We start from the raw sequence: 15301 nt of genomic DNA on the forward strand, positions 1-15301 counted from the left end.
CTTCAGATCGAAAGGTCCTTGGTTCGACTCCTGCTCTGAGCAACGCATGACTCTCTTTACTCAAATTATGTCACCGTACTCAGGCATAAAATGAGTACCGGCCAGGTTGTCCTTTCACACATGAGTACAGTGAGATAATGTGAGTAAAGAGTCTTTTCCAAGTACTCGACTCACTCAGAGCGGGACTCTGAACCTTGGCCTTACGGTCCGAAGGCAGTAGCAGCTTCTAATAGTGCTCATGCTACTATGTTATGATGATCGACACAGCAAATTCTTTACCGTACTCGTGCACTGTCGCAAACCGTTAACATCGTTAACATATATAGCCTGACACTAGAACCCTCTGGAACTGGCAGTTTGACGTCATTTTTTAGGTTTGTGTGGCGTCTAGTGAGTTGTCGTTAGTAGAGCTCATGGAAACACGTTATTTCATTGGTTGAACTATTGAATACAACTCACAAATTTGTTTTCTTTTGTGGCAAAAGACTGGCATTTTGACGTCATTTTTTGGTCAGTGTCAGGCTATAACTTTACGAAGGTCACGCTCAAACCCACCTAGAAGGTTGGTCACAACACACCGTTCAACTAGATGCTGTGCGGTTTCGGATTCTATCCCATAATATCGGATACATGTTGGGTCCGAAGCAGCAGCCCCTTATGGTTCTCACACTACTATGTTATGACGATCGACTCTATCATCAAAGTCCAGTCCGCATTCGTGCACCGCTGAGTACCCGCCTGGTAGCATCGTCACAACACACCGTTCGACTAGATGCTCTGCTTTTTCGAGTTCTTGCCCACATCGGGTACATGTAGGACAGGTGGAAAGTCCCCACTGATGAAGCGCCTTTGCTGTGAGGCAACTCCTCGACCGCAGCCTATTCGCAGCCACCAGCGTCTCTTCTTACTGGTATCGAAGCCTGGCAACTTCTCACCAAGCCCCCACGAGGGATTGAATTCGTCCAAACCGACTTCCATCTCGTATATGCATCTCTGTCCGTGGTCAGGCAAGCTGCGTACAAGGGTTGCCGGGACTTATTTCGGCTCAAAACGGGGTCCGAAGGCGAGTGTCATTCCACAAGACCACATAATATCCGCTTTCAAGGCAATCCATAGTGACGCTGAGCTACAGACTCCAAATAGAAAGAACTTTCCTGCAATCGAATTATCTTCTCACTCGTCATGTAAAAAAAAAATAATTTAAAAAATGAGCTTTATATAGAGTAATATCCACTAAATGTGCTCAAAACGCTTTACAAGGGGTCCCTGGTCAACAGCAACATTTGACATGTAGGACGGGACATGACGCCTGTTAGGCGATATTACAATTACAACGGTCAGCAATAGGCAAATCGGGATAAGTTGGTGTAGACTGTATGTTTGTCTTTTGGTACGATCACCGAAATCGGGATAAGTTGGTGTAGACTGTATGTTTGTCTTTTGGTACGATCACCGAAATCGGGATAAGTTGGTGTAGACTGTATGTTTGTCTTTTGGTACGATCACCGTTACAATAAAATCATCGCTGACTCAACGGCCAGGTCCTTGTCTTCAAGTTTGTTTGAGGTCAACAGTAGCGGCAACGAACATGTAGAATAATATAACAAAGGCGGTATCTAGCGGGAACTAACATGGGGGATAGAACAAAAATCCCTATTTTACAGTTACACAGGATAAAAGGAAACCCTTTGCATTATTCGCGTCAAATATAAAGGAGACATATCTTGTCATCAAAGGTATAAGTTATAACTTTTGTCGTTTTTTAAACTGTGGTAGGTTATTTTGGTAATGTGGTCTAGTCGGTATGACACTCGCCTTAGGATCGGAAGGTCCTTGGTTCGAGTCCCGCTCTGAGCGGCGCATATAATTTGAGTCCTTGGAAAAGGCTCTTCACTCACATTTATCTCGCCATTCTTAGGTGTAAAATGAGTAACTGGTTGTAAACAGCGTTGTCTGTGTTGAAAAAAAAACGATTGAAACTAACGCAAAAAGCATAACAATGACCCGAGTGACGTTAACTTCGTTCTATCTATAGATAGAACAAAATTGACGTCACTCAGTTCTTTGTTATTGTTTTTAGCCAGTCATTTTTGTGAGTAGTTCTCCCTAAGCTCTATCGGACTATAGATAGTATGCGCTTGGCTAAGAAGCTCACAACTTTACCATCCGGAAGTATAACGGACCAACACACAATACTCTTTGTAACCATGAACTTTTATAGTCTGGATAATACAGTTAAGTGAGAATTACTAATAAACATAGATGGCAAAAAAAAACAATAACAAAGACTCGAATGACGTCAACTTCATTCTATCTATATACGTTAGAGGTAACACATTGTTTTGTGAGTTGGTACGTGATATCCGGCTGGCGGATGTTTTGAGCTTTTTACATAAACGCATATCATCAATGGGGCATCCTTACTATTATCCTAGGTAAAAAATAAAAACGGTGGAATTCGGGAATTATTCATTACACGCACGCATTCTCTTTTGGCATGGGATTAACACTGACATAACAAGGTTACTGGTTTATGCAGGTCTTCTGTGTTTGTATTTGAGACCAACAACATAAGTAATAATTATGGACTGAAAATTAATAGGGAATGAGATTAGCAGAACAGTAGCGTCCCTTGATTGGACGTCACCGGCGGAAAAGTTATTAGAGAGAGAGCGTCAAAATGGTTTTGCGCATGTGTCTCTCTCGTCCTCGCTTTCGGTGAAGTGTCTGATGCCGCTTTCACCGGAAGCGAGGACGAGAGACGCATGCGCACAACCAACATGACGTTCTCTCTCTAATAACTTTTCCACCGGTGACGTCCAATCAAGGGACGCTACTCTTCCGCTAATCTCATTCCCTATATACAGAAAACGAATAGAATGGTATTCACACGAGCAGAAGAAAAACACAAAGTCATTATTATAACAGTGGACGGAAAAGCAATAGAACAAGTACAGGCTTGTACATACCTCCGCCAGTGCATCACAGAAGATGGCATATTTATTGTGCGGCTATGTGGTCTAGTGGTATGACATTCGCTTTCGGATAGGAAAGTCCTGTGTTCGAGCCTCGCTCGGCGCATAGTTGAGTCCTTGGAAAAGACTCTTTACTCACATTCTCTCACCGTACTCAGGTGTAAAATGAGTACCTGGCCGTCAACAGCGTTGTCTCTATCGGAAACAATATAATATCGCTTAACAGGCATCATGTCTCGTTCTACATGTTATGTGTTGCTGTTGGTCAGGGAACCTTTATAAAGCGCTTTGAGCACATGTAGTGGATATTGCGCTATATAAAAGCTCTCTAGTATTGCAGAGGTCAAAAGACGGATTAGCATTTCCAAAACAAAATTCATGAAAATGAGAAAACTCCTCACTCGCTTAAAAATATCAACAAAAACAAATGTGCGTATGGCTAAATGTTACGTATTATCCAGATTCCTGTATGCCTGGGAAACATGGACCATAACGAAGGAGATTAATGCCTTTGAGATGTGGGTGTACCACAGAATTCTGAGAGTATCATGGACCGGGAAGAAATCAAACATTCTGGTTCTTATTGATGCAGGCCAAAGGTTAATGTTAAAATGAGAAAACTGAATTATCATTGACACGTTCGGAGACACAACACCATCCAAAGATCAGTGCGAGCAAGAAAAGTTGCTGGTAGAAAGATTCGAAGCAAACCAAGGAAGTCCTGGATGGGAAATGTGGAGGCAACAACTGGCAAAAAGATAATCGACTGCTCGGCAATGGCCCTTGAGCGTGAAGAATGGAGTTCAAATGACATTCAACCTCTGTAGGGAGACGGAACTCCGGTAAGGTAAGTAACAAGGTTACTCTACTTTATCTATTTGGGGCCCGAACACAAAGGACTCTCAGTCACCTCATTGCCAACAACACTGAACAACGTTCTCAAAGGAATGCAAAACATCAACTTCCGCTTAGAAAACATCACCCATTGACCTCTACAACATCAGAGACTGGCATCAAACTGTAGCCACGGTGCACGAATGCGGACCGGACTTTGCTGATTGGGTCGATCGTCATAACATAGTAGTGTGATAACCATAAGAGGCTGCTGCCATCGTTAACACATTATAGCCTGACACTAGAACCCTCTAGGACTGGCAGTTTGGTGTCATTTTTTAGGTTTTTGTAGCATTCTAGTGAGTTGTCGTTAGTAGAGCTCAAGGAAGCAAGTGATCCCATTGGTTGAACTATTGAATACAACTCACGATTTGTTTTCTTTTGTGATCAAAGACTTGTCTTTTGACGTCATTTTTGGCCAGTGTCAGGCTATATGTTAACGATGGCTACGATCAAACAGGAAAAGACATTTCTCTGCACAGAGCTCCAGTAGGAAGAAGGCTGATGCTGCAAAGTCGATCGACAATGCCAGGGATGAGCGTCAAGTGTGTTAGTGTAACAATGCTATGTCGTCTAGTGGTATGACACTCGCTTTCGGATCGGAAGGTCCTGGATTCCAGCCTCGGGCTCGGCGCATAGTTGAGTCCTTGGAAAAGATTCTTTACTCACATTCTCTTATCGTACTCAGGTGTAAAATGAGTACATGGCCTTTTACAGGGTTGTCTCTAACCGAAAAAATTGTAACATCGCCTAACAGGCGTCATGTCCCATCCTAAATGTTAAATGTTGCTGTTGGCCAGGGGCCCCTTGTAAAGCTCTTTGAGCACATTTAGTGGATATTGCGCTATATAAAAGCTCATTTATTCATTATTTATTAAGGTTTTGAAGCGATGGATACGCCAAATGTTCTAAGGGGGTGTGGGGGGGGGGGGGGGGGGGGGGGGGGAGAGGCAAAGATACCCGGTTTCACGGTACTTACTTATGCATCCTTTTGGCGCTTGAGCAGCACATAATAAGGCAGATACAAAAGATATTTATCTGTCGCAATCTGACGTCATCGTTGTTACTTGATCCCACGTCCAACTTCCGAAGTCTCGGGTTTGAGAGTTTTTGTCACGATGAGAGTAATTGTAATCGATCGATATTTGAAGGGCGGTTTTTCTGGCCAAAATTTTTAAGCGTCACAGCATTGTTGCTTGTTTTGTTTTTTTGTTTTTTTTTTTTTTTTTTGGTCATTTTCCGATGCTTCTTCTCCAGGTCTCTTTTAGAATTAAGTTTTAAGGTTAAATTTACAAAAGTTGAGTCAAAATAAATGCCTTCGATGAGAAAAACGTGAGTTTCGTTTCTTAGAATTAAAAGAGTTAATTTTTCCTAATTGTGACTCACCGTCTCAAAACGGTATTATGTCAGGATGACTTGGGTGCAAAAAAATTGAATTTATTGACAAAAACATGAAACTTGGGGTTTGTTTCGATTTGTTATGTTACAAAATGAAGACAATTTCTCACAATGCAAAAGCTCAAAAATTGGTATTTACTATCAATTTAATTCTAAAGTCACTTTTCGGGGTCCAATTCATTCCGACATAATACCTTTTCGAGACGAAGGGTCACAATTTTTATAATTATAGATTTAATCACATCATCCTTCGTTTTTCTCGTTGTCCTTCAGAGCCATTAGGCTCATAGAACCTGTGTTTATCCCGTTTTATATAGAGGTAAAAGGACAAAAGAAATTGCTTGCTACTCTTTGGATAGGACGCAACTATATCGCAAAGTACTTTCCGCCAAATCTAGCATACCCAGCGACCCAATCACGTCTGGTTCAATCTGACATAATACCGATGGGACACAAATTGATGAAAATATAGTTGTTTTGTCAAAGTATACGTCAATATGGATGGATTCGGCGACAGGAATGAAAACGTTTGATGTTTGGGATCAAACAGATCATATGTGAGGTCGCAAGGTGCAGCAAATTGCAAGGTGTTAAACGCTTACTAGGAGTGAGAAGGCTTGTTTGACTTGTACCACATTAATAGCCAATCTCAAATCACAAGGGTCTGAATGTGCAAAACGTTAGATGATTAATTTCTGCTTGAGTTTGGGAAATCCAAAAAAGATGACACTTGGAAAGCAAAGAAGGGCGGGGGTGGGTGGCGGGTGAGGGGTAGGGGGGTGGGGGGGGGGGGAGCGGATAGAAAGGATGAAGTAAACATTTTTTTTTTATTGTGCGGCTATGTGGTCAAGTGGTATGACACTGCTTTCGGATCGGAAGGTCCAGAGTTCGAGCCTCGCGCTCGGCGCATAGTTGAGTCCTTGGAAAAAGCTCTTTACTCACATTCTCTCACCGTACTCAGGTGTAAAACGAGTACCGTTAAAAGCGTTGACTCTGTCAGGAAAAAATTGTAATATCGCCTGACAGGCGTCATGTCTCGATCTACAAGTTACGTGTTGCTGTTGGTCAGGGACCCCTTGTAAAGAGCTTTGAGCACATTTAGTGGATATTGCGCTATATAAAAGCTCAAAAAAATCTCCAATAATTTTACAGACCAATCAAATCTTAAATTTGATGCGTATTTTGGAAGTTTGATGGTTTAATCAAAAGTACTTAGAACACCGTTGTCCGTAAATGTGACTATTTGGTCTAGATGTATGACACTCGCCTTCGGATCGGAAGGACTTGAGTTTGACTCCCGCTCTGGGCGGCGCATTGTTGAGTCCCTGGAAAAGGATCTTTACTCACATTCTCTCACCATACCTAGGTGTAAGGTCAGCCATAGACAGCATTGTCCCTGTCAGAAAAATAATAATTTCGCGTAACAGGCGTCATGTCGCGTGCGTGTAATTTGGTGTAAAATGAGTACTCGTTCGGCAATCTCAAATCTGTCTCTCTATTTGTCTAACTTTCATTCTAATACTCTTCGACAGTCGTAACGTCACTTCCCTCGTAATGACGCATGGTAACTTAGTAACTGGCTCTAAACTATCGGAACAATGGCGGACGCCCTTATGAAATATTTCTCCGGCGAGCATAAAAACGTATCCAGAGGAGAAAAAAAAAACCATTATAAATCTGATCATGTTTTGACTTTTACACATTCTGATCACAAGACATATAAAAAGTTATAGCCAGCACGAAGAATAAAAAGGACCGATTTTCTTTGTTTAGAATCACGATGGCCGCCGTTGCTGGACGACGTGACATCAGACTATTGAATCCAATTTGAACACAGTGCCCTGTTCCAAACTATGGACATTGTAGGCCAAAAGTCGAATGTCTTACAGCTAAACCACAATTTGAGCAGGAAATAAATATATCGTGGATAGCCCATACGGTAGAGTCACGCTCTACCCGGCCAGGCGTAGTTGTCGTACCAGTAAGGTCGCGGGTTCGAGCCCCGATCGCCGCCGCGAAATTTTTATTCTCTATTGTCTTCTGGCACTTTCCTACTCACTTCATTTCTCGTTGTAAATAAATATATTGTCTTCTATATTTAAAAAGAAACAACAAAAAACATGAGCTTTATTATAGCGCAATATCCACTAAATGTGCCCAGAGCACTTTGATGCTCACTTAGATTGTAACCTGTATGTCCATAGTTTGAGTCGTGTTGTGCACATTGCAAAGTCGAGTCCTTGGAAAAAGGATTTTGGTCACATTCTCTCACCGCTATAATATGTGACCCTTCGTCTCGAAACGGTATTATGTCGGAATGAATTGGACCCCGAAAAGTGACTTTAGAATTAAATTGATAGTAAATACCAATTTTTGAGCTTTTGTATTGTGAGAAATGGTCTTCATTCTGTAACATAACAAATCAAAACAAACCCCAAGTTTCATGTTTTTGTCAATAAATTCAATTTTTTTGCACCCAAGTCATCCCGACATAATACTGTTTAGAGACGTTGGTCACATGGTGTAACACAAGTGCCAAGTTGTCAATCTCACATCTCCGTGATGGTGGAGGTGTGAAAAACGTCAGATGATTCATTTCTTATTGAGTTTGGGGTATCCAAAGAGGTGACACGTTATGTGAAGCAAAGAAGGGAAATGGAAAGATTGAAGGAACATTTTAAAGACCAATCAAATCAGAAATTAAGTATATATAGCAATGACGTTTTAAATGTTTTATTTTTGTTTTTAACTTGGCTGCCGAAGGGTTTCGAGTCCGAAACGCACCGTGTTAGATATTTTGTTATTTTTCTAAGATTTTGGATTGATTTTTGTATATTATCATGTACAGCCTTAAGGTATGATAATATAATATATATATATTGGAATTTTCATGGATTAGTCAAAAGTGCTTAGAAAATTGTTGTCCACAAGTTCGTAGAGGACAAAATATTTTTAAAAATTGCATTTATGTAGAGTATTTTCAATATCACATAATGTTTAATATATGCATTTCTTGCTCAAATTGTGGTCTAGTTGATTGATACTCGGCTTGAGACCCAGCTTTCCATGGTTTGAGACCTGCTTTGGGCAGTGCCGAGTCGAATCCTTGGAAAAGATCATTTCGGACGCATTCTGTCACCATAATAATTAGATGTAAAAATAAGTATACCTTCGGCAATATCATATCTGTTTGTCAAACTATCATTCTAACTATATTCCTATCTATCTACCTATCTAGTTCTATTTAATATTTCTTCTTCTCGCACACTATTAGCTATATCGTGTTGTTTGTTTTTGGGTTTGTTGTTGTTGGGGTTTTTTTAATTGTTTGGCCAACAATTTTACAAACGCTCAAACATGCAGGGAAAAATAATAAATAAATAATGAATTTGGAGAAGAGAAAACAAAACATTTTCACACTTTCCAAAAACAATCAGGTGTGAAGTTGTCTCGACGTGATTTAGACACTTCGCTCCGAGTTCATCGAGATCAAATTGGCCCCCTATTTTAGCCACCTTACGCTAATCTGACAACACTTCGTTTATTGTCATGAAGAGGAGGAAGGTCGTGGCGGACGTAATTTTGGTTGTAAAGAAAATAAATAAGTTTGGCGGAATGAATCACGTTTTGTTTCGAACCTGCGACATCGTGAGAGAATGTCGTTGGACGATCGCGTCAATTTGACGGTAAATAAATTTGTGGATTTTGCCTTTGCTACAAAATATTTGGATAACGATTTTGCTGTGTTGTTTTTCTTGTTGTTATAGTTGTTTTGTTTTCTCCTTCTCCACCTTCTAATTTTCCTTTTCGTCGTCGCGTCCTCATCCTCTTTCTCCTCCTCCTCCTCCTCCTCCTCCTCCTCCTCCTCCTCCTCCTCCTCCTCCTCCTCCTCCTTTTTCTTCTTCTTCTTCTTCTTCTTCTTCTTCTTCTTCTTCTTCTTCTTCTTCTTCTTCTTCTTCTTCTTCTTGCTTGTTTACATGCTTGTTGCTGGGTTGTTTTATTGGGTTTTTTTTTTTCGTTTTTTTTTTTTTTGTTGTTGTTGGGTTTTTTTTTTTGGGGGGGGGGGTTGGTTTTGTTTTTATTTTTTTTTAATCTAACTTTGGGTTATATCATAAGCACCCTCCACTTTCAAAGCGTGAAATAGACTTCAACAGTCGTGAGGACACTTCCCTCGTACAGACGCATAGTAACTTAGTAACTGGTTCTAAACTATCGGAACAATGGCGGACGCTCTTATGAAATATTTCTCCGACGAACATAAAAGTGTATCCAGAGGAGAAAAACATAAATCTGATCATGTTTTTACTTTTACACATTCTGATCACATGACATGTGAAAAAGTTCTAGCCAGCATGAAGAATAAAAAGTATCAATTTTTTGGGTTGGAACCAAGCTGCTCGTTGCTAGACGGACGTGACATCAGACTATTGAATCCAATTGCTGATAACTGATAACCCTCCCAAGGTGTGACACCATTTTTAGTTTGTTTTTGCTAATACTTTCGGCCATGAATGTCGTGGTCCAACGTTTCAATCTGGTATTGTATTAAGAAATTCGAGGTAGACTGATCTTTTTGGGATGTTCTTTTTTTCTTGTATTTTTCTTTCTTGCTTTGTCTGGCACCTTTCATACCCACTTGAGCTTGAGCTTTTATATAGCGCAATATCCACTAAATGTGCTCAAAGCGCTTTACAAGGAGTCCCTGGTCAACAGCAACATTTAACATGTAGGACGGGAATAACGCCTATTAGGCGATATTACAACTTTTCGGACAAAGACAACGCTGTTAACGGCCAGGTACTCGTTTTACACCTGAGTACGGTGAGAGGATGTGAGTAATGAGCCTTATCCAAGGACTCAACTATGCGCCGAGCGAGGCTCGAACCCAGGACATCCGATCCGAAAGCGAGTGTCATGCCACTAGATCACATAGCCGCATTGATAGCCAAAACTTCGAAATCTGAGTTTGATAAATATGTTTATATTGAAAAGAAAGAATACAATTTTTGTTTCAAATACAAGAGATCAAATTTTGGCCAATCAGACTCTGGCAGACAAAGCAAAAAGAAAAATACAAGAAAAAAAAAGCCATTAAAAAAATATAAATAAAGTAAAAGAAAATCAGCCTGTCAGGACTGGGGATGGAACCTCAGACCTTCTGAGACTCTACAAACACATTTTTTTTCATATATTTTTTGTATCGTACACCAGTGCCTGCACCGAAATTTGTCACTGGGTCAGAAAACTTTGCCTGTAATTTCAAAATTGTGTATACACACACATACGCGCGCGCGCACACACATAAATAGAAGTGAGTTAAAAGTTTTAAAATGTTCAGAATTAGAAACTTCGGGTCTCAGCACGAGCTTGGGAAGACCACCGCGTTCCTGCATCTTGTTGACCTTCAGCCATAAAGACATCTAGAGGGGAAAGAAGAAGAAGAAGAAGAAGATGATGATGATGATGATGATGATGATGATGATAGTGATGATGATGATGATGATGATGATGATGATGATGATGATGATGATGATGATGATGATGATGATGATGATGATGATGAAGAAGAAGAAGAAGAAGAAGAAGAAGAAGATGAAGAAACTTTGAGTGGGTTTGGTCTTGTTTCTGTTTTTTTTTTTTTTTTGTTTTGTTTTGTTTTTTTTGCTATGTTTTTTGAAAAATATATAGTTTAAGAAATGAATCCCACTCTCCCCAACAAAATTATCAATATTGACTCAAAATTATTTATAAGTTAGTGTCAAGTTTGATTTCAAAGTATCAGCCCCTATAAATTTATATTCATTCATCATCATCATCATCATTGCCTTTTTCACAATGAACTCGAGATTGATATTGGTCTCTTTGCCTGTGAGATCGACGAGTGCTCTGACCATAGAGATATGGCGACCACAATGTAGAAAGTACAGGGGAAAGATTACCATCCTGAAGCATCTCACATGAAATTTGAATAGGGTAAAGAAATTCAATCCTTTCGGTTCACCGCTTTATTGTTAAAATCGAACAGTAAATACTTCCCACAAAAGATGAGAAATAGCTCTCCCACCTCCCACCCCCTCCCCTTTTTCTCTCTCTTCTTTTTTTCCCCCTTTTTTTTTTACTGCTGATGGGTAGGTAGTTTGATTGTTAAAATTGCGCCATATAGATGTCGCTCACGGAAAGCGTAGAAATAAAGTCTTTTGCACACAATATAAACAATGGAGTTACGATTTCGACGGATTAGTGCCACCAATTTGATTGCGAACCTAAACACAAGATCGTAAAACTGTTAGCGAACACCCTATAAGAATATTATATGATCATAATCATGCCTTAGGTAGAGAGAGGGTAGTCACCAATACTATCTTACTCTGGGAAAAAACCCATATTTAAAAATTTGGCCAGAAAACTCGTCCTTCAAATATCGATCGATTTAAATGACCGTCATCTTGGAAAAAACTCTCAAACCTGGGACTTCTCGAAGTTCCAGGTTTGAGAGTTTTTTCCAAGATGAGGGTCATTTAAATCGATCGATATTTGAAGGACGAGTTTTCTGGCCAAATTTTTAAATATGGGTTTTTTTCCAGATCATGACAGAATACGCATTCCCACACTTGACACATTTCGTAACAAAACCTACTATTCTATAATATATCCCTCTCTCTTGACCCAAAACCTGCCAGAAACGTCAGTTGATGGGATTAGTAGAAGAAAAACCACAGTCCCATTAAAATAAAATTTTATGTTCATTTGACGGCCGAGGGATTATTCAAACCGTTTTACTCTATCACTGCTGGTGGTGGTTTTGTGTTCGTTTTAACTCACTCAATCCTGGATATTTTTGCCACTTTTCAAAGTTGGAAAAAAATGTATTAAAAATGAGCTTGTGCATTGAGAGTTTTATTCAACTACCATGAACATGTTAAAAATTAATAACATTAGCTTTGATACTACGCCTATAATTTGTTTCTGAAAAATGTAATAAATTATAGGCATGGGGTAAAAGTAACCGCGGGTATACTACGGATATAGTCGGTGTTCGGGTTGAGTGAGTTAACACTTGCTCTTCCCCGACTCGCTGTGAGCGTTCAATAGCGCAAAGCACGCTTGACAACTAAGTGTGACATGCGTGAAATATGGGCCATTATGTCTCATTGCTAATAAAGACGTTTTAAAAAGATTTTGCGATTTGGCTCTATTTTCCTTCCTTCTGTTCTTCGTTTGATAAATGTCGATAGCTATTAACCTTTCATTTCTCAATCTTTTCATTCCCTCGTTGCTAGTTTTGTAACATTATTTACCTTTTATAACCAAAGAGTTCAAAGCTTTCTATGACGTCTTCATAACAAAGTGTCAGGAACTAAACAATATAAAGATTATGGCTCTATTTTGTCTTCAAAAGTTTACACCAGGCTACAGCCCATAGAGTGAATGAACTATGTTAAATATGCATGAGTGCAGAGGTCAACTTGATCTAAAGTACATCCCGATGATTTATTATTCCTTTGATTCTAGAATTTTCCGATCATATAAACATTCTGTTCTGAGCGGTTTTTTTTTTTTTTTTTTTTTTTTTTATCTCATGACACATCACTGAGGTTGGCGTTTTTGTGTTCATGTTCACAAATTAAATGATTTTTTTTTTTGTTTTTTTTTTTTTTGTTGGTTTTTTTTTTTTTTGTTTTTTTTTTTTAATTTGTGGCTTAACGTTATTTTTTCATATTTGTTGTTGTTGTTTCCAATTTTTATGGGGTTTTTTTTGTGTGGGTTTTTTATATTTATTTTTTTGGTCGGAATTTTTTTTTTTGTTTTTTGTTTATTGTTTTTGTTTTTGTTTTGTTTTGTTCATTCCTTTAGTTTTCAAAAAACAAATTTAAACCATAGTTGAATGTACATTGAATGTACTCTAAAACATCCCCAGATGTAGACTACAAAGTAGAGATCGAACCTTCCAAGTTTGTGGCCCAAGAGGATCTAGAACAGTCTGGCCAAGGACATTAAATCCTCACCAACTCTGGATATATTCAAGAAACATAATTTGAAAAGACATCATTTTAGAATAGCATTTTAGTGTTGGAGTGTAAACATTTGTGATGTGTATTTTATTTCATAATTGTACATTTGCTGTGTAATGCACCCAGACCCCTCTGTCCAGCGAGGGGTGAGGCGCAATTAAAAGGTTTTAGCACTAATTAATTACATTCTATCTAAATCTTAATCTTTGACTTTAAAAACAATTGTGAGCGTTTTAATGACATATGATTCCTCATCTCGTCCTCAACCATAGTTCCCTGTGAACGGGAGGGGGGGGGGGGGCGGTTAGAAGTCAGAAAAAAATTCTCGAATTCACCCAGGGTGGAATTCGGTCCCTTTGTGTGTGTTATATTTATTATTTATTTACTTATTTTAGTTTAAATCAGATATCGGCCTTTAAGCAATATCTAGCCCTGACTTGTATTCAGCATTTCTTTCGAATGCTTTGTATTTCGACGCATTTTTAAGTTTCCTGTTTGTTTGTTTTTTGCAATCAATCTACTTCAAACAGGGTCCAGGCTTACACTTTGTGCACTTCAAATCAGTAACAGGCACACAAAAACAAAACAAAAAAAACACACACACACACACACACACACACAAACATCCACACAAAAATAATCCTTTTTATCAGTAGCAAACACTGTATCAATGACTTGAAGATTGTTATTTCAAGAGTCACAAAAGCCCATTCGTGGCATTCTTGATGAACAAATATAATCTCTTCTGTGAAATCTTTGACAGATTATAAATCATTCTACTTCATATCCGTTTCTTAGTACATGAAAATAAAACATTATAGACAAATAATCCTATCGTCCCGTTTACGCTTTTCTTCTCATTAATGACAACTTGACAAAAGACCATATCACACGTCAAGCCTTAGCATCCAGCCATCTTTTATTTTGTAACAAAACGAGGCTCTCAATGGCGGTCCCTAGCAACGCATTGTTGTCTTGGTCTTATCCCATCTCCTGTTTCACCAGACCAAAGAAATATTGACACAATGTTTGCACGACTTCAAACCAATGGTGATCGCGTGCTCTGTGCAAACTTTTCGGTCTTTGAAAAGTTGTCTTCGCTAAACAAACGCGAGATTTAAAATAACATCGTCGATTTTTGCTTGATAATAAATACGGGTACAGAATAAGTTTGATTTTTAAAATTCTTTTTTTTTCTCTATGATACTAATATTATATTCTGAGCCAGTCTTGAAAAGAGATGGGGGCGACGTGCACTTATTTGAAGGTCTGATAACCCAAATTGTGATAAGCTCGTTGTTGTAATAATAATAATAATAATAATAATAATAATAATAATAATAATAATAATAATAATAATAATAATAATAATAATAATGATAATGCTGAAAACTTATATAGCGCTATAACTCCGAGACACCAGGCTCTAAGCGCTATATATATTGAGACAAATTGGAGATATACTCTATAGCCAATGCGAAATGCCGGCCATTACAACAATGTTGAAACAGGCCTATAATTGCGTTCGGTTATCAGACCTGCACGTAGGATGAGGGCATATTTTGAATAACTGCTGTACAAATCAGGCTCATATTGCCGATGCGTGAGTGAGTCTATGTATACGGTCTCACCTCTTTCCTTCCATCTGCCTGTCTGACAATCGACCAATCAATGAGTGAGCATAGTTTTACAACAAATTTAAATTTATTCATGTGACATATGCTTCAAGCCGGTAGATTATTATCTAGGAAGGAGAATGAGGAGAGGAAGAGATAAAAAAGGAAGTGGAGGAGGAGATGGAAAATGCCAAATTAAAACTGAGGAAGAGAGGAATTGAGTAGAAATATTTTGTCTATGAGGAGATAGCAGGTGAGGGGGAGGAAGAAAAGAAGAAGAAGAAGAAGAAGAAGAAGAAGAAGAAGAAGAAGAAGAAGAAGAAGAAGAAGAAGAAGAAGAAGAAGAGGAGGAGGAGGAGGAGGAAGAGGAGGAGGAGAAGGAGGAGGAGGAGGACGAGGGGAGGGG

General features: G+C 39.0%; 1 protein-coding gene across 1 annotated transcript in view; it reads right to left on the reverse strand.

Moving 5' to 3' along the window:
- Nucleotides 1-8253: 8253 nt before the first annotated feature.
- LOC144976605 (uncharacterized) overlaps nucleotides 8254-15301 on the reverse strand; it is a 26422-nt gene continuing 19374 nt past the window's right edge. The window contains exons 6-7 of the mRNA XM_078920900.1: nucleotides 11442-11550; nucleotides 8254-8399 (exon numbers count right to left, since the gene is read on the reverse strand). Coding sequence (XP_078777026.1) covers nucleotides 8254-8399; nucleotides 11442-11550 — 255 coding nt within the window. The remainder of the gene's footprint in view (nucleotides 8400-11441; nucleotides 11551-15301) is intronic.

This window comes from Berghia stephanieae, chromosome 7 (assembly GCF_034508935.2).
Source record: "Berghia stephanieae isolate SIO BIC M18660-M18661 chromosome 7, UCSD_Bste_1.3, whole genome shotgun sequence".
NCBI classification, from domain to species: Eukaryota; Metazoa; Mollusca; class Gastropoda; order Nudibranchia; family Aeolidiidae; genus Berghia; species Berghia stephanieae.